We start from the raw sequence: 24,883 nt of genomic DNA, 5'->3' as shown, positions 1-24,883 counted from the left end.
GTGCTTTTCTGCGGTCGCCTGTTGGCCTGACTTCCTGCTTACAGCATTTGACAAATCTTAGTTCCTCAAAAATAAAATACTTCACTGCTCTTGGCTTAAATAATTTCTTAAAAACCTGAAGAAAGGAACAATAATACATAAATAATATTCCCTTCTTATAGATCTATCTGATACTCTAAGGTTTCCAGGGCTAAAGGCATTTGAATTCTCTCTTCTTCGCTGTCTGTGTAGAAATATTTTCTCAGTAGGAAGTAAAAGAGATCATTATCAAAAAAAAAAAAAAAAACCAGCACCAACTCTGCCCCTTTGCCTCTTCTTCCTAGTTTTGAAAAGAGCTTACTGAAAAAACAAAACAAAACTATGCAAAAATAGAAACAATAAAAGTTTAGCTACTGAAACTGTTTCTTTTTTTTTCTGAAAAGAACACGCACAGTGATTCCACTAGACCCGCCCGTCTGCAAAATATCCAAGTAAACGCAACTCCAGGCATCAAACTCCAAAATCACGACAAATGCAAAGTCGCGTTCTCTCAGGGCAACACCGCACGCTTACCTGTCACACTGCTGCATTATAGAGATTTCTTTGATTATCTCCTGCAGGTCTGATTCCACAGGAACTTGCTTAATAGCAACAATTTGACTGGTCTCTTTATGACTAGCTTTGTATACGCTGCCATAGGACCTATAATTGGGTGACGGAAAACATTTACAAAGTCAAAGCAAGCCAAGACATAAAAAATGGTAAAACACAAGCAACTCACAGTTCGAATTTATATCCCTAAGGGCCTAATACATGTATACTTAGCTGCACTCGCAAAACTGAGATAGCTAAAGCACTCTGGGAAGAAACTGTCATTAAGAGAACTACACAATATGGCATCTTTAAAACTTCACATTGAAATTTTATTGAATGTATTAGTATGAAATAATTATTATAGTAGCTACCATGCATTGCACGCCTTCTGCCTCTGCTAGAAACTGTGCATCATCTCAGTTCATCCTTACAGAAAAACAATGAAGAAGGCACCATTATCCCTATTTTACAGGTAAATGTGAAATGACTCAGAGCAGTTACATGACTTGCCCAAGGTCACATAAGTGACAAATAAGTGGTCAGTACCAGATTTGAATCCAGCTGTGTCTGAATAAAAAGGCTATGTTCTCTCCACATCTATACTAGGGCACAAAAGTGGAGGTCTTTGTTTCCTAGTGTTCACTCGAGCACTACGAGTCTTTTCAGTCCTTGCTCCTCTTACTTGTAATACTACTTAAAATATTACAGAAACTAATTAAAAATCTAAACCTCTTTAAATGCTAGTATCAGGTGAACAGAGCACATACAAATCCTTTTGGCCTTTTACTCCGCCTTCCCTTAAGAGTTTATCATCAAAATAAAAAGCATATGTATCCATTCAATTTGGGAGCTAAAAGAGCATTAGATTCAGAATCCAAAGACGTAGGTTTTGAGTCCTACCACCACTACATATTAGCTGCCATTTACAGACATATCACTAACCTTGCGCCTCAATTTTCTCATCTGTAAAACGACAATATGAACTACTTTACAGGACAATTGTGACAGTAAAATGAGATATCACCATTATCTTACACAGGTTATATTTTCATTGAAATCCTGGATGGCTGTCAGTTACATAATAATGAGTAAATTGTCTTTCATATTTCCCAAACACACCTGTTTCTTCATACTGTCTTGGTGAAAAAAGATCAAAATAACAGTGCCACCTAACATATCAAAGTGTCTGAGTGTTCCAGCTAACGAAATGATGCTCAAGAATTGTTTCAATGTGAAAGTAACACAAAACTTTAAAAAAAAAGTCCATGCAAAACACATAAAAAAATTTCATTCCATCAGAATCCTTTATATTGGCAAAACTAGTATAATGATCCTTAAATATTACATAAAACTTCAGGGAAAGGCAACCGCTGACCATGGTGGAAGAACCCAACCACTGTCCCTTCTTCCTTGCTACGATAACTCCCTAATTTGTTAGGGTGGGAAATGCTTGGTCCCAGTGGTCCAGGCCAGTCACAGTATTCCTATTCCCTTCTGCCAGTGACTTAACTAGTAGTAAGCATATGAGCTAGTTCTGGCCAGAGAAATCGGAGAGGAATTCTGCCGAAGGTTTCTGGGGAAGACTTTCTTCCCTGATGAGAGAGAAGTACACAAGAAGGCCCATTTACCTGCCACTTCCTTTCCTGCTTTGGTTACTGTCATGTGAGGCATGACGCTCGAAACTAATGCAGCCATCTTGAGACTAGGAGAATTACACAAATGCTAAACCATTATCGAGTCAATTAACCATTCTGGAATCTATATCACCACCAGATTTGTTATTACTTGCCCTTATTGGTTAGCTGCTATTATGAAATGCCCTTAATGGTTAGCCACTGATGGTTAGGTATTCTGTTACTTTCATCCACAGTTATTCTTGATACACTAGGTCCCATATGTGTAAAAATGTCTTTATTTCACCTTCACTCTGGACTAAGTTTTGCTAGATAGAGAATTCTTCTTTGGCAATAGCTTTCCTTCGGCACTTATACTGCAGTTTTCCAGCTCCTGTTCTTGAGAAGTCAGCTAGCACCAAGTTATCGTTTTTCATAGGTAATCTCTCCTGTAGCTTTTAAGATTTCCTCTTTGTCCTTAATATTCTAGAATTTTACTATAACCAGAAGTCGATTTATTTGGCATTTCATAAGCTTCTTCAATCTGAAAGCACATATCTGTCTTCAAGTCTGGAAAATTCTCTGCATTCTATCTTTATTTCCTCTCTCTCTTCTAATATGTCCTTTTAGAATTCATATTAGAGCTATATTGGACCGCCTCAATTTATGTTGTCTTCCTGGTTTCCAACACTGTATTTCTCTGCCCTGCATTTTGTGATCAGTTTCATTTCTATCTTTCAATTCACAAATTCTCTTTCAGCTTGTCTAGTTTACTGTTTATGCAATTTATCGGGCTGTAGATCTTTAATTATTGTAGTTTTCACTGTCAAGATTCCCAATATCTTATTTTTTATGTGGCTAATTGCTCAGGTTAATAATCTCATGTTCTTTAAGGATATTATTACCTTCTTTCATCTTTTTGAAAATCGTAAGCAAACACATTAAATTGCTTCTCAGATTGTTCCATTATTTCTATTTCCTTCAGTGTGAATTCTCCCATTTGCTAGGTCTGCTGATGATCTCACGGCAGTGGATTTCCTTGCATAGGTTTCCTTTTATCTTGAAGGATTTTCCTCTACACAACACTCACTGTCATGAGCATTTCATGACGTCATGATGGTTTCATGGTTCCCTTAGCCCAGTCATCCAGGTCGTACAACTTAAACCGAGTCTTGCATTAGGAATCTGCGGTTTTTGCCCCTCAAGATACCATAACTGAAGGCAGTCCAGGCCCAGTTCAAATCGTCAGATCAGTACCTTCGCTTTTTCCCCAGGCAAATGATACCTTCTAGTGGTATTCAGGGAAATTATTTCAGCTTTAGTTCACTGCTGAGGAGGCTCATCCCATCCTACGCCACCTTGACAGCAAAGAAAGCTCCAATAGTTCATACAAGCACTTAAGATTCATGTTCCACATACTGCACTTAACCGCAATCTGAAGAGGATTTAGAAGGCTGCAGCAATCCTGCTCACTTACAGGCAAGTCCCTTAAGACCTGTCTCCGTTCAACAAAAACTACAGTGTCTCAGTGAATTTTAACTGGCAGAGAACAAAGATAGCAGGGAAGTAGGTGGTTCACACAAACCATACAAGGCAAGGATCAATGTAGAAACACAGAAATAATACAGTATCTGAAGCCAAATTAACCAGGTACAAGTCTTAACAATACCACTCAATAGCTATGAAACCATGGGCAAGATGTTTTCACTATCATCCTATGATAAAAACTTAAATGAGTCAATGTGTAAAACTTTAATAGAAGGAAAAGGACACTAGGCTCTAATTCAAAACACTCTCCCAGTGCTGTCCCGTCATCCCGGTCTGGAGCTTTGGCTCTATGGGCCACAGATCCACACATTCCCTCAAAGTGCAGAGTGACTGCAGCCTCCAGAATCCAATACGGTCCTTGAGCCAGAGCTCATTTCACAAGGTGCAAGTCAGCAAGAGCTCGCAATCCTTTCATTTTCCAGAACAATTTTAGGATAGCATGGCAGTTTGTGTTTAGAAAGTAAGTGCCGTTAAGGTCTTCCTTCAAGATCTTGCTGGTTAAATGAAGCTTGTTCAGGTTCATTCTGCCATGATGATAGAAATCCAAGAGCATTTGTGGTATCATTTAAAAGAATAATATGGCAACAACATGGGGAGAAAGATCTGAAGCTTTGTTTGTTTTTACTCTGGTGACATCTTTATGGGGAAATTTCCAAGGTCTTTGATCTAAAGCACAATTAAAAATAATCATAATTAGCTTAGCTTTTCCTTATATTCCTGATAGATTCTCTGTCTGTGGTTTCCTTTTGACATTCCCCAAACGCCATCAGCCCAAACCAAGCTCCCTTCAAGAACACCTAAACATACTTTATTTATTTTTTTTAAGGAAGATTAGCCCTGAGCTAACATCTGCCACCAATCCTCCTCTTTTTTGCTGAGGAAGACTGGCCCTGAGCTAACATCCGTGCCCATCTTCCTCTACTTTATATGTGGGACGCCTGCCACAGCATGGCCTGACAAGCACTGTGTAGGTCCACACCTGGGATCCAAATTGGCAAACCCAGAGCCGCCAAAGCAAAATATACAAATTTAACTGCTGTGCCAACAGCCCCTCTAAATATACTTTAAAATTTAACTTTGATTTGACATGATAAGGTCTGAAAAATGCTTCAGTGTCTACATTTAAAAATAAAATAATAAGAGTTGCCACTTAGTGAGGACTTACTATGTGACAAGGACTATACTAAGTATTTTACTTCCATTATCTCATGTAATACTCGCCACAACCCCAAAAGATACTATTATTATCCCCACTTTATAGCTAAGGCTTGTGAAGCTTCAAAATATTAAGCAATCTTACATGTTTATTATAACCAACAGACAGCAGAGCAAGGCCTTTAACCCAGGTGTGTCCAACTTCAGAGTCTATGCTCTTACTACCGTAACACACGTTTATTAAAAATGAAAGAGACAAGTTAGTTACATAGTCAATTATGCCTACCACTCTTTATCTTATTCCAAGTATAACCTGTAAGCATGGTTAGATTAAGGACCTTGGACTCATTGCCTTGAGGAAAATAGCAAGGATACCAAGCTAAAGCTGAAAATGGTGGGCAAGAGACGTGGAGGGACTGTCGTTCTTCCGTACCTTTAAAGCGGCCAAGTCAACTTGCAGTCTTCCCATTCATCCTGTACTATAGCAGCACAGCTGGGATTATCTTTTACTTCCCTTCTATGCTTGATTTCTTGTTTGATTCCAAAGAGTATTTTTCCAACTTACAAAAAGATGATGACTAATGTTTTTTACAAGGAGGTAATCCATGAAAACCTATTTCATGGAATCCACGATTGGATTTAACATTATTTATCTATATTAGACATAAATAACACTAAACCCCAAAATAATCTAACGACATATAAAAGCTGATTTTAAAGAGCATACACAAGAGCATACAGTAACTAGATAATAGACATTTTTAAAAGTTAATATTTCAGGTCTTCTCTTGAACCAGAAGTACTCCCAAGAGATTAAATATACACACATACACACACACTCACATAAACACACAATTTGCTTAAATATGTATAAACTATCTCCAAAGGATATACAAAAAACTGCTATGCTGGTTGCGTTGGGGTGGCTGAGACACAGAGGGAAGGGCAGATTTTTTCATTATATACACTTTCATGCTTTTATAATTTTGAATCATATGAATTGATTATCTGTTCAAAAATTAACAACAACAAACAGTTAAGAGAGTGTGTCCCTAATATTTTAATGTCTGGGTCATTACAAAAGAAGAAAGAAATACACAAGGATTAAATTAAAAAGACATGTAAAAGTAAAAAAAAGTATGATGCAACCTTTATTGTACCATAAAAGTCAATGACAGCCACTGTCTACTATTAAGTGCCATTTCCCCCATATTTTATACACCCATTCACAAATCTCTTTCATGAAACCCACTAGTTCCCAGCCTGGGGTTTTGGATCTCTCAGGAGGCTGCAAAGGTAGTGACTGATTTATCTGATTTATTTACTGTATTTCACAAAGCTGCAATGACTAACCAAAATGCTGAATTCTATTGTTTTTTACTGAAACAACAATTATTGCATATCAATCAGAAGCTATGAACAGCAAATACAAATGTCTGATTAATAAAAAATTTTAAATGAAGTATAAACTCATTAGTGTTATCTGTTAAACAGATAAAATGCAAACCGTGGATTCTACAGGAGAGAAAACAATAGACGTCCTTGGTGTTAAAAAGACCAAGAATCACTACATCTGTCTATAATACTCATGGGGGAGAAGAGGAAAAGGGCATTTCAAGTTGTAAATCTATCTCCCACCGCACCCAGAGCAGTGCCGATATGCAACACTCCCTTTTCTTCTCCTCAGGTTTGTAAATTATTGCCATGAGAAAGGTTCATATCCTTTCTCTAAGGAAAAAGAATGGGACCTACTGGGCTACCTTTACTTTCTGTACACTCACCCCTCTCCAAGTTTCTCTAAGACATCAAACACTTCTTCTGGTTGTTTAGTTAAACTATCTTCATCCAACTTTTTCAGCTGCCTGTGAATGAAGAAATATAAACATGAAATACATTTTACTTGTGAGCAAATAGAACACAAAATACAGTAATATTTCACAGTTAGCATCTTAGGAATTTCTCCACAAAGTCTTCATAGTAAATAACAACAAAGGTAAGCTACGAGACTTTTAAGGGGAGCAGAAGGGCTGCTCTATAGAAGGGGTCACCCCTTGAGCAAAATCAACACCAGACGGTGGAGAGCTACCAAGAGGCAGACTTCAGTTCAACAGGTGTAAGAATTTTCTAACAATAAAAGTTGTTCTGAAATGGTTTAGACCACCTTCAGAAGTTCTGAGTTCCCCATCACTGGAGAATTTAAACAGAAAATGAATCATCATGTGGCTGAAATGCGGTAGAGTGGATATGAGCACTCGACGTAACCTTTCAAATCCATTTAAATCTTGAGATTCCATGAATTAAAAAGGCATAACTATCTCTTCAGAAAAGACGTTTAGGGTAAGGTTAACTACAAATTGAAACATGGTCTTGGACTGGAGGCCAAGGAAGACACGCAAGACGCTTGCTCTCCTTTAGCAAGGTTTTGGATATTTTGTCCAAACACATGGATTCTACAGGTATCACAGAAACAGAAAGTGGAAAGGATACACTTACACATGATCAGAAGTGAAAAATAACTAGGCAGCTGGGAGTTTCAAATAGTCTCTCTCATGAGCAGCTATGTACCTTTGCCTAGTTCTCAGAATCAAAGATATATGGCTCCTTACAACTTTCAGATAATTCAGATTTTTCTGACTATGCCAGATAACCATAACAAAATTGGGAGGTTATAAATTAACAATTTTTTTAAAAAAACTCTGGGACCTTTGAAGATTATTAACAGGCTTAAAGAAGGAGCTTGCAAAGGAATACTTGTGTTTGTGTATAGTCTATACAATGGCTTCCTGAAACTACAAAGAACAACAAAGAAAAGAGAGTGCAGGAAACGGTAAAATATGGAAGTAGGTACACTGGATTTCTTCGCAAAGAAAAAGGTTTAAACAAACTGGACAGTACCAATTTTTACAAGAAAAGACTTGAATTAAAAAAATACACACACACACACAAACAAATGTGTACCTTCCTAGAGAAAACAGCAAAACCAGAAGACAAAAAAAAACCCCTGGACACATCAACTGTATCTACCTAAACACTGATCACAAAAGAACAATCTTCTTGAACTTTATAAACATCGAAGAGACGTCCTAGAGAAAGGCAGAATCGCTGCAAGTCAATAACTGCCACAACCTGAAAATTAACAGAACAAAATGACCACACTGACCTTTGAAAATCCAAAGGTCCTAAAAATTAAATTCCATTGACATCACAAAAACTCCCAGCTTCAAAACAAAAAGGGCTGAAGTGAAACTCCTCTTAAACTTGAGAAGCGAAATTTCTACGAACTCAGAAGTTAGAATGTACATCCCAGAAGCCAGGGGTTTTTTGTGAAGCACTGAATTGTAATTGTATAAACAATGGACAATACCTCACTTCTCAAGCATAATTAAAATTTTATAAACAGTTTATATAAAGGAAGATCAAATGTGTTCCTTTTAAGTGTTGACTTTGTGGTTTACAAAAAGCAAAACTCACTATTTCAACTATTACAGAGACCACAAAGGAAACAGCCACTGCCATGAGACAGCTGCAAGCCTCTGATAATACTTTGACAAACTTTATATGACTGCTCAGATACTCCTTTAAAACAATCTAAGTGGTTTTTTCTTTGTTTTTGTTCCAGGCTTAAGGGATCTTTATATCTCTGGTGCCTGATAACCCAGATGTGGTCAACAAATATTTGCTGAATGGATTAATGAATGTAACGATGGGGATCATAAACCTTTATCACCAATCTTTGTTTTCAAAGTAAAACACAATTTCGCCCTAAAAAGTATTACTAGATTATCAACAAATAAGATTTCTATGGAAAATCTTTTTTTTTTTTTTAAGATTGGCACCTGGCTAACACCTGTTGCCAATCTTCTTTTTTTCTCTTTCTGCTTTTTCTCCCCAACCCCCACCCCAGTACATAGTTATATATTTTAGTTGTTGGTCCTTCTAGTTGTGGCATGTGGGATGCTGCCTCAATCTGGCCCGACGAGTGGTGCCATGTCCGCGCCCAGGATGCGAACCAGCGAAACCCTGGGCCGCCCTAGTGGAGCACACGAACTTAACCACTCAGCCATGGTGCCATGTCCGCGCCCAGGATGCGAACCAGCAAAACCCTGGGCCACCGTAGTGGAGCACACGAACTTACCCACTCAGCCACGGGGCCGGCCCCTGGAAAATCTTTTGATAAGTCACTCAATGATATTTTATACCAAGAGTCTTCATGGAAGAAGCACTGTAACCCAAACAGCCCGACTCTGACGATTCAGCTCTCAGGTGGGACTTCCCCAGGTCCTAGGTAGCTAGTGCCACCGCTTGCTCATAAACCACACAGGCCTGGCCAACACAGCCTCCATGGACCAAATACCAGTGATGTTCCTCTTCTAAGTCAGAAGGCCACGTGGATGGCCAGCATCCCAGAAATGCACTCTACACCTTCCACCACACCATGATTAGCTAATGGCGACTCACTTTTTAAAATCATAAACTCCTACGTAAGCCATCGACTTTAATCTATCATCACTCACTCACACACAAATGTCAAACTCGTGAACACAAAGAGCATTTCCTGCATTGGCACTGCCACTCCTTGTTGGGAACACAGGCCATCTGACTCTCTGAAAAGACATCTGCATCTTTCCAAATACAAATAAGAGTGTTTATGAAGTAGTTACTCAGAGGTCTGGCTAATTCTCAAATCTCTTTCTCCCCTCTTACAACTCTGGTGAGGTTCCTTTTATTTATGTGTACCTATCCCTCCCTCCACACTGAATTTCATATGGACAACAACAAATATATAAGATAAACTCATGACGTTTTTTAAATGATAATTAAATGAAGACACCCCTCCCAATTCATATGCTAAAGTCCTACCCATCAGTACCTCAGAATGTAATTATATTTGGAGATAGGGCCTTTAAAGAGGTGATTAAGGTAAAACAAGGTCATATGGGTGAGACCTAACCCAATATGACTGGCGTCCTTCTAAGAGGAGACGAGGACACAGTCAGAGAGAAGACCATATGAAGACATAGGAAGGAGACAGCCATTTATAACGCAAGGAAAGAGGTCTCAAAGAAACAACCGTGCCGATACCTTGATCTTAGACTTCTAGCCTCCAGAGAAAATAACTTCCTGCTGTTTAAGACACCCAGTCTGTGAAACCAACATGGCAGTCCTAACAAACTAATACAAATGATTAATAAACTTAATCTGCTGCAAATTAGGCAGATTAGTTATGATGCAAATTAGTTACGATAAACAGGAAAGCACCAGTCATTCAAGAACTGTCTTGCAATGCTCTTCTCTTGCATATTTAATACATTTTTTAAAACCCAAAAGGTACAGGAATGAGTGTCAAAAAGCAAAAAGTTCTACTCTTTTGCCCAAGATCATACAACACAAGGCAAAGGCAGAAACAAAACTCAGATTCCTAATCCTCTTTCCAATTAAAGCAAGCCCTCAGAGAAAGAAACCAAGGAGAAAGAACCAACATATTTCAGAAAGAAATATAACCAGCGTACATTTATAAATGGATCACTACGGTGCTATGGCAAATATCTGCTAACATACACGAGGCCCTGTGAAACACGGGTACTTCCAGAAAGGCATCAGAGTGAGGCAGTGAAGAGCATGGACTTCGGACCAGACAGCCTGGATTAAAATCCCAGCTCTGCCACTTACTAACTGTGGGACCTGTGGCAAACCACTAACCTCTTTGTGCCTCAGTTTTATCACCTGTAAAATAGAGACATAGAGATAACTACTTGATAGGATTGTTGTGAGGATCAAATGAGTCAACAATAAGTTGAGCCATACAGAATTACCATATTTACAGGTCAAAAATGGTCAAATATCAGCATTTTCCTATGGTTCAACAGGGGACAAGGAAAGCACTGAGAACAGTGTCTGGCACCCAGTAGGTGCTATCTGATTGTAATATCATCATTATTATTTCAGTCTCAGCACATTACACTAGGGTGAATTATGAGTCCATCCCAACCAGCTATCTGCCTTCTGCAGTGTTTGTGCACTTCAAACAAACCCCAAATGTGTAGCCCAGGCTGTCAATCCCTTCGCTTCACCTCTCCATCGCCCCGCGCACTGCCACACACTGAACACTTCCTACTTTAGTGCTCATTCTGCTGCAGGAAGTCAGAGGTCTCTGTGAAACAGAAGCTAACAACACTGCACCTCAGGGAAGCACGACTCCCTCGATCTCTACTCTCCATTTTCCTCCAATGTGGCAGAGTGACCTAAGACCCTGGTGTCCACAGAGCAAATCAACGATACAACTGCAACCAACTCAGGAGTTCAGACTTTCTAGGATCAGCCACCTCCCTGATCTGGACTTAAAATAATTCCAGGTATCAAGAGGACCTGGAGTTGATACTCACAAAACAAGAGAGGCCTGAAAAGGGCACAGGCTGGCCGGGTCCACTGACCCAGCCTAGAGTAAAGAAGGAAACACAGGGGTCTGCGTCTCAACTCTTCTGGGCCTCGATTTGCCCAGCTTGAAAAAAAAATCCTCTTACTTCCTTATCTACCTCCCAGTGTTGCGTTTGAAGCGCTGAGGAGGATGTGAGGAAAATTAGGAAGGCACTGGACATCAGGCATGACAGATGCCATCACTGCCATCATCACCCTAGAATGGGGACACTACGAAGAACATCTTCGTAAATGCTATCCTCCAGGAAGCCTCCCTCCCTTGCGAGACCTTCAACCTTTCTTGACAGACCTTCAGCCTTCGCAGCAAAGCTTTTCCCCCGGCAGATCCTCCCCCGCTGCACCCCTCAGGTGGGACCCCGTCCACCCAGCCTTCCTCTCAGCTTGTTCCCGACCCATCCCTTAGACAGACCCCTCACAGGCTGTCATCTCGGTTCAGCATTGCCCCTACCTCGGTGAGTCCCTTCTAGGCTAGCTTCCCCCAGTGGCCCCCAGCCCTCAGCAGGTGTTCTCCCTAACTTGTCCCCACGTTCCTCAGCAGCTGCTCCCTTCGGCAGTCCCCCTGGATGTCTGCCTACAGCAAGCGCTCTCCCTAACCAGCCCCACGTTTATCCCCCTCGGCGCCTGCTTCTCTCTCCCGGACCCCCACCCGCCAGAGGTCCCCGACTCAGCAGGTGCCCCATCAGCCGGATCGCCTCGCCCCGCAGGTCCCTCCCCTCGGCGGCTGGACAACGCGTGTCCCTCCTCCGCCAGTTCCCGCCTTTCCCTCCCCTCGACCCCCTTCCTCTGAGCCAGTGGCCCCTCACCGGCGCGGCGGGTTCCTCAGCTGCACCGTCTCCATGGCGCTGCCGGCAGCCGCCCAAGCCCGCTCACTGCTCCATCCTCCCCGGGGACCTCCCCGAGCCCGCCCAGCAGACCCTCCCACACTTCCGCTTTCCGCCCCTACCGGAAGCGGCGAGGCGCGGGGCGGGGCCACAAGGACCGGGGCTGGATCACGTGGTGCGGGCCCTGAGTCACGTGGCGCGCCGGGGCGCGGATCCGTAACCCAGCAGTCCAGGAGACTCGTCCCGCAAGCGTCCTCAGCCGGCCTCGAGGCTGTCGTTGAGAACCCCTTGGCCCAAGACACCCACCCGGTACCCAGATTGGGAAGCCATCTCTGCCTCGGTCTCGGCCTCTTATTTCTCAGATGGGGGTCCTGAGGCTGCTCGCGAAGCGCCGGCTTGATGAAAACTATGGATTCTCAAGCCAAGTTCCGCGCGATTCCTGGGAAGCGCTGCTCCAGGGACCTCTGGAAGTATTTGTGGTTTTCAGCCGTTCTTAGCTGGTAGAAGTCTTGTTCCAGATGAAGCTGGACCGCGAACACCTTCTTGGGTGTCACAGAGCATCAGCCTGCAAATTTCCGCACCCTCTTCCTTAATAGCCTCTCCTTTGAGTTAGTTTGTAGACATAAAAATAGCCACTATTTATTAAGCTCTTGCCATCTTGCCATGTACTTGCTTTCATATGTTGTTTCATTTAATCCTCACATCAAGCAGGTAAGATTATCCCCAATTTTATGTATTAATTATCTGACAAACTGTCTTACCACTGTGAGGGATAAGAATTTGCTACCCCTAAGTGTGTCTCTTTCGCTTGATTATTTTTAAGAACAAAAGACTCTGAAAGAAACTTTGACCTTCCCTGTAACTGCCCCAAAGAATTTAAGATAGAAGGTCCTGTCCAGGAAGGAGCTAATACCATAAGATAACTATAGTATCATGTAAACTATATATCATACTATAGTTGTGGTAGACTTGGGGGAACCTAACAGGGGTCTTTTAAGCAAAGTCCTCTCCGTGTCTCATTGTCTTTGCAAGGCATGGTCAACATTTGTTAATCAAACATTTGCTTATCCATCTACATGTGAATTGCCTTCCTCCCCTTTGAAGTCCCAAACCACTACCCCCCAATATCCTCCATTGTCCATAGCTGAAGATGCCGTTTTGGAGAGTTACTCAGTTTTTCTGGGTTTCTCCCATGTATACGTGTTATTAAACGTGTGTCATTGTCTCCTGTTATTCTGTCTCCTGTCGGTTTAGTTCTGAGACCAGCCAGAGGAGCCTGGAGAGTACAGGAATGGTTTTTCCTCCCCTTCTCCATGTTCTCAGTGCTTTACTGATAGTAAATCATTAAATACTCCTCACAACGCTGTAAGGTAAGCACTCTCATTGCTCTCATTTTATAAGGGCAGAGAGGTGATTATCACACAGCTAAAAGTATAGCTTTAGGAATTTAAATCCTGGTCTGACTGATTCTAGAGCCTGCACCATTAAACTAGACAACCATTCATGTGTACCCTCTGGCTGGGCATGAGAGTCAGAGCTCCACTGCCAGCTATGGCTGTGGTTAAATCCCCATTTGCCACCATCAGTGAATGTTAGAAAAATGGCAGATGACACCCAACTTACCTCTGGGGAAAGTTACAGGAGAAAAATGTACCCAGAGCAACCTCTCACTGTTTTTAATTGTCCTGCTTTTCCCAAAGGCCTACGACACTTAACACCTGAGCAGCCACCTTTTGGTGCCACTCAGGTATGACACCCCATATGCTAAAAATGGGATAAAAGAGCCATTCCCCTGACAGAGGAGGACAACGTTTACTGAGAAGCTGCTGTGTTTAGGTGCAGTCCTAGCCTATCACTTAATTTTTAAAACAACCCTATGAAGTAAGAATTATTATCCCCAGTTTCTCAGATGAGGAAGCTGAGACTCACATATCCACAGCTAATGGGAGCAAAGGTTTTAACCCAAGACTGTCCTGATTCCACAAAATCCATGTTTTATTTGCCACTTTGCTCTATTAGAAATCTGTACCAATGGCAGTGAGAGCCCTGAGGAAGTAAAGATCAAAAAGAATTCCTACAAAGTACAGAAAGCTGTCATGGGTCCCTCCTGCAAGAAGCCTACCCTCTGTCTTCTGGAATCCCCTAGCACTTTTCCGGTACTTCTCCCAAAGCACACTCAACTTTTTACCATATGTTCAGGCCCTGCTGCCCACTGGATGTTTTCCTCCCTGAAGGGCAGCTCTGTCTGAGCTCCCATTGTGCCTGCACACTCATCCCTGTGGTTGAGCAGGTACTCAATGAACATTTTAAAAAATAAACATCAGTTTACCAAAGAACACTGCCAAACTTCCCTCCTTTGTCCTTTCCCAGGATTTTTCCAGAAGATGGACTGACATTAGGATTGCCCTCTTTTCCCACAGAATGTCCAGTGCAGCACTGCCCCATAGGAATTCCTGCAACAGTGGAAATAGTGGAAATAATTCTATATGTGCTGTCCAGAACAGTAGCCACGAGCCGCATGTGGCTATTGAGCACTTTTTGTGTGTATGTGTGAGGAAGATTGGCCCTGAGCTAACATCTGTTGCCAATCTTCCTCTTTTCGCTTGAGGAAGATTGTTGCTGAGCTAACATCTGTGCCAATCTTCCTCTATTTTATCTGGGATGCCGCCACAGCATGGCTTGACGAGCGGTGCTAGGTTTGTGCCCTGGATCCGAACCTGTGAACCCCAGGCCACTGAAGTGGAGCTCATGAACTTAACCACCAGGCCAGCCCCTATTAAGGAATTTAAATATGGCTAGTGTGACTGAAAAACTGAATTTTTAAATTTAATTTAATTAATTTAAATTTAAATAGGAAGCCTCAGCCAACCATAATATGCTAATAGCTTAAGAGAAGGAACCAATGAGCAGGGTTACTCATGCTTCATTCATTCAACACTTACTGAGCTCCATGAGCCAGTCCTGTGAGAGGCCCTGGGTATATAACAATATTCAAGACATATATCAGTTTTCCCTTTTTTGCAATTTACAGTGTAGAAGAGATAGTTATTAGAAAAATAATTAATTAGTGTAGCGATAAATCATGATAGAAAATGTCTGGTATTAAAAATCATAAGAGGAGAAATTAAGACTGTGGAAGGTGGGATGGGGAGTAATTTCGATCGGTGATTGGGGAAGGCCGTTCTGAGGAGATGATATTTGAGCAGAGATGTGGCTGAAGTGAGAGAATGTCACACTGATATTTAAGGCAGAAGGAACTGCAAGGACAAAGGCTTATGTTAGAAGAGCAGCAAGACGTTGGCATGTTTGGAGCAGAGTGAAGAAGGAAGAGAAAAGTAGGAGGTGAGGTCGGAGAGGTAGCCAGAACCAGGTTGAATATGGGGCCATGTAAAGATACAAAAAATTTCTAGAAATTAGGTGTGTCAGCTAACTATCACCATGTAATAAACCATCCCTAAACCCAGTGATTTAAAACAGTAATTTTCCAGGTTTTGGTTATTACAAATAAACGATTTATGATCATTTGTATACAAGTCTTTTTGTGGACATACATGCAGACATACATACATATAAAAGTACATTTCATTTCTTTTGCATAAATATGCAGGTAAGAAATAGCTAGGTCATATGAAAGATAGATGTTTAATGTGTTAAGAGACTGTTTTCCAAGGTGGCTGTACCATTTGACTTTTCCAGCAACGGTGGTTGAGAGTTCTAGTTGCTCCACATCCTGACGTACACTCAGTGTGGTCAGTGTTTGTAATTTTAGCCATTCTAATAGGTATGTAGTGGCATCTCATTGTGGTTTTAATTTGCGTTTCCCTAATGACTAATGATGCTGCACATCTTTTTAAGTGCTTGTCATCTGTTTATTTTCTTTTTTAAAGTGTCTGTACAAGTCTTTTGCCTTTCTTCTTTGTCTTTTTTTTTTTTTTGAGGAAGATTTGCCCTGAGCTAACGTCTGCCACCAATCTTCTTCTTTTTTATTTTTTTTTTTTTTATTATTTTTTTTATTTTTTTATTTTTTAAAGATTTTATTTTTTCCTTTTTCTCCCCAAAGCCCCCCGTACATAGTTGTATATTCTTCGTTGTGGGTCCTTCTAGCTGTGGCATGTGGGACGCTGCCTCAGCGTGGTCCGATGAGCAGTGCCATGTCCGCGCCCAGGATTCGAACCAACGAAACACTGGGCCGCCTGCAGCGGAGCGCGCGAACCTAACCACTCGGCCACGGGGCCAGCCCCACCAATCTTCTTCTTTTTGCTGAAGAAGACTGGCCCTGAGCTAACATCCGTGCCTGCCCATCTTCCTCTATTTTATATGTGGGACGCCTACCACAGCGTGGCTTGACCAGCAGAGCTTCAGTCTGCACCCGGCATCCGAACCAGCAAACCCTGGGCTGCCGAAGCAGAACTTAACTGCTGTGCCACTGGCCCGCTGCCTTTCTTAAAATTGGATTATTTCCTTATTATTGAGTTTTTAGAGTTTTTGAATGTTCTGGATTCAAGTCCTTTATCAGATATGTGATTTACAAACATTTCCTGGGGATTGTCTTTTCATTCTCTTAACAGTCTCGTTCAAAGAACAGAAGTTCTTAATTTTTTCTAAGTCCAGTCTATCCTGTTTCTTTCTTTGATGGGTCATACTTTTGATGTCATACCTAAGAAATCTTGGGGAGGAGACTGACCCTGCAGGTTCACTTCCCAGGCCCCCATGTCAGCTGACCAGCCAGCAGTACTAGGAGACAGAGGGTGGGAGTAAGAGAGAAGCCAGACTCTTTTTCTGCCTTCTTTGCCTCTGATCAAGTATCTAGCAGTGACTTTGTCTTCAGCTCCTCCTAGGCAGGCCTGACTTGGTTCCAGCTTCCACTCTAGTGCCACCTCTGAACTCTGTTAATATCACCACTTCCCTTTTATGTTCAAGTCCTAGGCATCCTAGTGACTTCCTGCTATTGCTGTCCTTTGGGCTGCCTCACTGTCACTTGTGAAACTAATTCCCTGCCTTAAATTCTCATTGTTTCAGTCTTCCCTAAGCCGTCTTACTCAGATTGTGTTTTTAGGTTAGACCATCACTGACACACCTGAGTAGAAAATTATCCAGAACTGTAAATTGACAAATTATGACACTGTTTATACTTCTTTCCCCAAGACTAATTGTTTTTGGCCTTATGATTTGGAATCAGCATATAAGAGCATTGGCTGAGCCTGGCTCACTCAAATGAAATGTTATGCTTATCCTGATTCTAACACATCTTGACTTGCCAGTGTCTTTCAACCAAGGAAGGCAGAGGTACTGTTTAAAGAAACTATTGATTAACCCTGAAAAGAAGTGTTTAAACAAAAAAAATTTTTTAAGTATTTGTCCAGTAATAATGTCTGTGGATATTACCCCACTAAGGAGACTATGGCTGTAATATCTATTCCTTCCCCAGTGGAGCTGAATACATATGACATGTGGCTTTGATGAGATGGTTAGCTCTGAGGGAGATGAAAATCTTAAGAAATGTTAAAAAGCCACCTCCTGCCAAAAAGTGGGTAGAACCCAAATGTCCATCAACTGATGAATAGGTAAACAAAATGGAATATTATTTGGTGATAAAAAAGGAATGAAGTTGTGATACATGCTACAACATGGATGAACCTGGAAAACCTTATGCTGTGTGAAAGAAGTCGATCACAAAAGATCATGTATTGTATGATTCAATTTATATGAAATGTCTAAAATAGGCAAATCTATCAGAAAGTAGATTAGTGGTTGCCTAAGGCTGGCATGGGGGAATAGGTGAATTGGGTATGATGATTAAAGGGTGTGGGGTTTCATTTTGGTGTGATGACAATGTTTTAAAACATTGTAGTGATGACTACACAACTCAGAATATACTAAAAACCATCAAATTTTACACTTTAAATGGGTGAATTACATGTCATGCAAATTATATCTCAATAAAGCTGTTTTTAAAAAGTCACCTCCTCCCGGAAGTCTTCCCTATTCTCTGTCTCCCCTCAATTTCTCCCTCCCCCAAATTCCTTCAATCCTGCTTTTATCAGTCCTGGCATTTATGGGAAGCATTGTGGGGAGGGATTTCCAGTTATTAATTGCTGTGTAAGAAACCACTTTCAAAGTTTAGTGGCATAAGACAACAACAATCTTTCTTTCTCTCTCATAAATCTACAGTCTGAGCATGGCTCAGCAAGGAAGCCTCATTTCTACTCCATAGTGTCAGCAAGGGTCACTCAGCATTTAGACGGATCCCTGTCCAAAATGCCTCATTCACACTGCCGAGAAGTTGGTGCTGGCTGTTGGCTGGGAGCTCACTTGGTGCTGGGAGTAGGCGACTCTCCATTTTCTTCAGCCCCCTCACAGGATAAAGGCTGAGTGCTAAAGTCTTATTTCTGAGGGAGAGCCAAGAGAAAGCTGTAGTGCCTTTTAATGGCACAGCTTTGGAAGGTGCGTAAGGTCATTTCCACTGTCAAGGAGGCCCCAAAGGCCCACCCGGTTTCCAGGAGAGTAGACACACTCCATCTCTTGATGAGGGAGTAGCAAGGTTCTGGAACAACTAGACGACTGGGAATATTGTTTCAGCTATCTTTGGAAAATACAACTTGCCACAGGTGTACTTGTCCGGTATACCACTTAGAATATATTCACTTGCAAACGACTGAGACAGAAACGTCTCAATGGTGGCTTAAGTCACCATGGCTTTATGTCGTTTATTAAGAAGAAGTCCAGAAGTGACCAGTTGTAGACTTGATTCAGTGGCTCAACAATGTCAACTTCATATTTCTCCTCCCGTCCTACTCAGCCTGGTGGCTCTTCATACTTGTGCTTATTGCCTGACGGTTGCAAAATGGCTACCACACCTTCAGCTATCATGTCCTTAACTCAATACGGTCCAAAGCAGAAAGAGCAAAAAAGGCTATTTCCAAGTCCTATACCTCTTTCTTATGAGGGGAGAAAACCTTTCCCACAAGTACCCAGCAGACATTATCTTATCTCATTGGCCAGATCAGGGTCACATGTTCACCCCTTGGCCAATCACTGGCAAAAGAGAATGAGATTATTGGGATTGCTTTAGAGAAATCCTGATTCATTTCCCGGGCCAGGAGAATCTCGGGCAAAATTTCGACCTCTGGAAGCAAAGATACAGGCTGTTAAATAGGTAACCAGCAGGGTGTGCACCTCATCTGGCTTCCCCATCACATAAGAGTTCATTCTTTCCTCTTGTGTGGGGCTTGTGCTGGGCTGAGGGGATTCAGATGGAGCAGCCACCCAACCTTCAGAAAGTTTACATTCTGATTGGGTTAAGAGTTTACACAAATCATTACAACTAAATTCCTGAGGGCAGAGACCAGGTCTTTGTCAACAAACCCTTAGACGTGCACCTTGGGTGCCAGATCCTATTAGGTCTTGGGGAGACAAAGATAAAGAAAACCTACTTCCTGCCTTTAAAGACCTCACAGTCTTTGAGAAAACTGTACACTGACAACTAGAGTGATACGCGCCAAATAAGGGATGAACCCCTGGGAGCGATAGGAGCAGAATGACATGGTGGAGGAGTGGAAGAGGAGTCAGGAAAAGCTTTCAGAGGAGATGATGTTTGAATTGATTATAGGTTGAGGTACCATTAGGCAAGAGACAAAGTGTTTGGAAAAGAATTCCAGGAGGAGGGGCGAGCATATGCAAATATCAGGAGGCGAGAGAAACAGCATAATACGGGCAGGTAGCAACAAGCAGTTAAAAAAAAAAAAGGAGTATTAAGTGGGACAGAGCGAAGTCAGATGGGGCTGAAGATAAGCTGAAGTTTCCGTCCGCGAAAGATCATCAGTCTATCAGTGCGTTCATTTATTACATCAGTATCTCCAGAGCACTAGGTGCCAGTTAGTGTCCAGCCTCAGTGCCTTCGCACTTGCTATCCGTCTGTCTGGAACAGCAATCCCTAAATCTTCTCAGGTCTCTGCTCAATATCAGTCCCTGAGAGACGCCTCCCCGATCTTCCTTATGGTAAACAGTCCCCACGTGGTCACTTCCTACTGCGTTACAGTTTTGTTTTCCTTACAGCACTCATGACACTATGAGATTATCGTCTTCATTTGCTCATGAGTTAACTAGCTGTCAGGCCCCACGAGAACGTAAGCTCCACGCGAGCAGTGACTGGCCTCTTTCCGTTTCATCCACAGCGGTCCAGCACCCGAAGGCACCCAGCGAGGCTGCAGGACCGACCCTTCCGCGCTTCGGGAACGTAAGTTCCCAACTGAGCACGCGCGCAGGGGCCGGGCTCTACGGGCCTCGGGTTCGCGCAGGCTCCGCCCCCCGCTCCGCCCCGCCCCCTCCGGGCCAGGTTAGGGGTCAGACCCGGCAACCTGCAGCCGGTGCTTCTGGCAGGACGCTGCTCCCCACGAGGGACAGAGGCGCCCCCGTTTGCCGGCCGGCCCCGGGATGGCCCCCAAACTCTCGGACTCGGTGGAGGGGCTCCGCGCCGCCGGCAACCAGAGCTTCCGCAACGGCCAGTTCGCCGAGGCCGCCGCGCTCTACAGCCGCGCGCTGCGGGCGCTGCAGGCGCTGCAGGCGCAAGGTACGGCCCTGGCCCCGTCTCCCCCCGGCCCCGCTCCTGGTCCCCACCCCGGCTGCCCAGACCTCGCCCGCTCCTGCCTCCCGGGGCCTCCTAGCCCCGGCCCACTGGCCCCCGGGCCCTCCCACGCCCATCCTGCCCCTGCCCCGCTTTGGCATCCTACTAGAAACTTCCTTGGCCCTTTCTTTCCGTCTTTAAAAGAAATTGTAACATGGTTTTCTTTCTTTCTTTTTTCACTTCATGTCATATCAGAAACGTATTTCCATATTAATAGATGCTTTATAACTTTTTTTTGGTATAACTTTTTTATTGGTGGTAAAAAACACAACATTGACTTTACCGTCTCAACTATTTTTAGGTGTAGAGTTAAGTGTATTCACTTGTGCTACAGTGCGATCTCTAGAACTTTATCATCTTGCAGCACTGAAACTCTACACTCACTAAACCCTAACGTCCCCCCCACACATACGTTGGTTTCCACCTTTCTACTTTCTGTGTCGATGCTTTTGACTACAGTCTGCCATCGGTATCCGCGGGTTCGGCGTCGCTGGATTCAACCCAACTCGGAGTCAGTCAACCTCAAATGGAAAGGCCTACGATGGTTGCATCTATACTGGAGATGTACAGACTTTTTTTCTTGTCGTTATTCCCTAAGCAATACAGTGTAACAACTATTTACATAGCATTTACATTTGTTTGGTATTATAAGTAATCTAGAGATGATGTAGAGCATACGGCGGAATGCGCAGTGGGTTATATGCAAATGCTATGCCGTTTTATGTAAGAGACTTGAGCATCTGTGGATTTTGGTATCCACAAAAGTCCTGGAACCCATAACACCCAGATACTGAGGGACAGCTGTGCGTTACATACTTCAAATGAGTGAAAAGATACAGTATTTGCCTTCTGTGACTGGCTTATTTTGCTTAGCATAATGTCCTGGAGGACATTAGAATCCATGTTGTAGCATGTGACAGGATTTCCTTTTCTGAGGTGGCGTAATAGTCTATTGTAAGGATATACTGCATTTTCTTTATCCATTCATCTGTTGACGGATGTTTGGATTGCTTCCAACTCCTGGCTATTGTGAATAAGCCTGTGATGAACATGGGTGTGCCAATATCTCCAGGATCCTGCTTGTTTTTGGAAATATACCCAGAATGGGATTACTGGATCAGATAGTAATACTGTTTTTAACTTTCCATACTGTCTTCCATAACGGCTGCACCATTTTACATTCCCACCAACAGTGAACAATGTATCCAACTTCTCAGCATCCTCACCAACACTTGTTATTTTCTGTTCTTTTATGGTGGCCATCCCGATACCTGTGAGCTGCCTGCTTTTTAGCTGTCCTGGTGGCCCCCATCCTGAGTTATTCAGGCTTCATTCTGATCCCTGAGGATATAATTCAACCCTCCTTCTCAACCATTCAATCTTCAGTTAATATTTGTTGAGCGCCTATATGTACTGAGTATATAACAAGACAGAGAAGGTCCTTTTTCTCAAGGATTGTACATTCTTGTTCTTTGTTGGGGGTGGGGCGTGGATCTTAAGCTAGTAGATCAGTAAACAAGTCTGATAGCGATTAGGGTTGTGAAGAAGACAGATTTGGTGATGTGACAGAGTTGACTGGGGAGCTCCTTTAGAGTGGGATGTCAAGAACAACTTTGAAGAAGTGACATTTGAGGTGATGTCTGAATGATGAGAAGAAGCCAAGGGCGCAAAGTTTTGGGTGCTGAGCCTTCCAGGTGGCGGAAACTGTAGTTACAAAGGCCCCCAGCAGAAGAAGCATGGTGTGTTCTAGGAGCCAAGGCATCGTGAGCCAGGGAGAAGTAAGCCTCGAGGCCAGTCAGATGGCAGAACCTTACCGTATGGGCGTTTCACAGAGGAGGCTGTGGGAAGGCGTGTGGATTGTATTCCCTAATGGGAAGCTGCTCGAGAGTTTTAAACAGAGGAGTGGCATATTCTTGTCAGTTCTCCCAGCCTCTAGCTGCTTTCAACCAGCCACCACCCTCTACCTGAAACCTCTCCTCCGGAGGGTCTTACCCAGCAGCCCGCATTGGCCCCCTTTTCTGTAGTTCCTGTTTCCCTTTGCCTGCCTTCGCTTTCTCAGCTAGCATTTGGCAAGTGCTTTACTGTGTGCTAGACATTATTATCCAATTTCATCTTCATACTAACCTATGGATAAGACACTTAGAGATGAGGAGTCCAGAAGAGTTAAATTGCCTACCCTGGGGTGACACAAGGAAGACACGTCAGATGCAGGATTTGAATATGGGCCTGTCTGATTCCCACAGCCAAGTTTTTAGTCATTTTGCTAGACTTCTCCCCAGATCTTCTCTAAATTCCAGTCTTTTTTGTTTGACTGTTTGCAGTTGCAAGCCACTCTTTTGCCCCCATCTGTTTTGCTAGAACACTCCCCTTTAGGTTCATCTCCTCGTCTCAGCCCCATTTGATGAAGTTGCTGAGGAGTCTTGATATTTTTGCCTTTTTCTTTCCTCCTACCTCAGCTGGCCTGGACAAGCTTGTGCGTTTGTGTGGATTTATTCTGGGTCCCTGGAAGAGCTAGCCTGGTGTCTAGGTTTAGTGGGGGACCAGTTTGGTTCTGATCCTGCTACTGATTTTCTGGGTAGTTTATGAGCAAGTCCCTTGATTTCTCCGATCAGTTTTCGTGATCTTGCAAAGAGAGCAGGGAGCAGCCTGACACGGTGAACCCTGCCCGCGCGTCTGTGAAGTGATATCTTCGTGTGATAGGTGAGCCCCTGCCATCAGAGGGATTAGGTGACTTGATCCCAGGCTGCACTGTAGGTTCTGATGCCCTTTCCACCACACCAGGGCTGTTTCTGGGCAACCGTGCTCTGGGGACTTGAGATAGATTACAAGTTTTGAGTACTTGTGCTTGGTCCTTAAGGGCAGGGGTGTATCTTACTTATCTCTGTATTTTGCTGTCTCACTCAGGGCCTGGCAAAGTAAGAAAAAAAGGTCATTATTTTCTTATGCTTGTTATTGTTGGTATTGAATGAAAGATATCATGCATCAGTATGGTAATATGATACTAAGTGAAAAAAGGCAAGTTGCAGAAGGAGAGGCAATATGATACCACATTAAAGCTTATCCTTTAAAGGAAAAGCTTTAAAGGATATAAAACGATATATTATCTTGTATGAATCAATATAAAATAAATGTAGACAAACGTGCATGAGAATGTTACATACCAGCTTCAGGACTGTGCTGACTTCGAGGGTTTGTGGAGGGAGCCAAGGGAGAAGGTTGGGGAGGGGTGGAGCTTTAGCCATATCAAAAATAGAAAAGGGTGAAAATAAATAGAATGAATGCCAAGTCTAGTGATGGATTCCGAGTATCTTTTATTCTCTTTTCTATGCGTTTCAAAATTTTCAGAAGAGAGCTTGTTTTCCATTCTTTTGTGTGTGTGTGAGGAAGATTGGCCCTGAGCTAACATCTGTGCCAATCTTCCTCTCTTTTATGTGGGATGCCGCCACAGCGTGGCTTGATGAATGGTGCTAGGTCTGCGCCTGGGATCTGAACCTCCAGATCCCAGGCCACCAAAGTGGAGCACATGAACTTAACCACTATGCCACAGGGTGGGCCTTGTTTTCCATTCTTTTAGAAATTCATTTGGAATTCTGTTCCTAGGAATAGAATTACTGGATAAATACTTATTAGTTTCCAGTTGTTCGTTTATTTGTTTTAATTATGGCCCATCTAGTAGGTATGAAGTGGTTGAAAAATTATTTTTAAAAATGAAAATCACCGTGGCCACAATAAAGGTCTTGAGCTTCTGAGATTCCTGAGGGTAAGGACTTCGTTTAGGGAAATGTCTGATAATTCTCCTCCCCACTGGGTAGCTTGAGTCCTTCCCCTGATTAAGTTCTCCCCAGTCCTGTGAGACCCAGAAGACCAGGCAGAATTAGTCTTTTTATGTCCCCACAACACTTGTTCAGGCCATTTATCATGTTGTTCTTTCTCCTTTTTAAAATTTGGTTTGCATGCTTTTTGTAATAAAATTAACACACACACCCAAGTGGTTACAGCATAGAATTCTTTGCTACAGAAGCCATCTATTTCATGTTATCTTTTGCCTGGTACCAAGTTCAGTGCTGGACTGAGTGAATGAGAAGACGCTTAGTTCCCTGTGACTGGCAGGAAGC

The 24,883-nt window shown here is 42.8% G+C and overlaps 2 protein-coding genes across 2 annotated transcripts in view; one reads left to right on the top strand and one right to left on the bottom strand.

Annotated features, from left to right (window-relative positions):
• STK4 (serine/threonine kinase 4) overlaps positions 1 to 12,229 on the bottom strand; it is an 87,105-nt gene extending 74,876 nt beyond the window's left edge. Inside the window, exons 1-3 of the mRNA XM_046679128.1 lie at positions 12,128 to 12,229; positions 6,671 to 6,751; positions 553 to 681 (exon numbers count right to left, since the gene is read on the bottom strand). Coding sequence (XP_046535084.1) covers positions 553 to 681; positions 6,671 to 6,751; positions 12,128 to 12,162 — 245 coding nt within the window. The 5' untranslated portion in view covers positions 12,163 to 12,229. The remainder of the gene's footprint in view (positions 1 to 552; positions 682 to 6,670; positions 6,752 to 12,127) is intronic.
• Positions 12,230 to 20,477: 8,248 nt separating this feature from the next.
• Positions 20,478 to 24,883, top strand: part of TOMM34 (translocase of outer mitochondrial membrane 34) — an 18,172-nt gene continuing 13,766 nt past the window's right edge. The window contains exon 1 of the mRNA XM_046679441.1: positions 20,478 to 20,714. Within this exon, the coding sequence (XP_046535397.1) occupies positions 20,579 to 20,714 (136 nt within the window). The 5' untranslated portion in view covers positions 20,478 to 20,578. The remainder of the gene's footprint in view (positions 20,715 to 24,883) is intronic.

The sequence above is a fragment of the Equus quagga genome, chromosome 12 (genome assembly GCF_021613505.1).
Source record: "Equus quagga isolate Etosha38 chromosome 12, UCLA_HA_Equagga_1.0, whole genome shotgun sequence".
NCBI lineage: Eukaryota > Metazoa > Chordata > Mammalia > Perissodactyla > Equidae > Equus > Equus quagga.
Note: the sequence above shows the minus strand (reverse complement) of the source record. Positions and strands in the feature narration are given on the sequence as shown.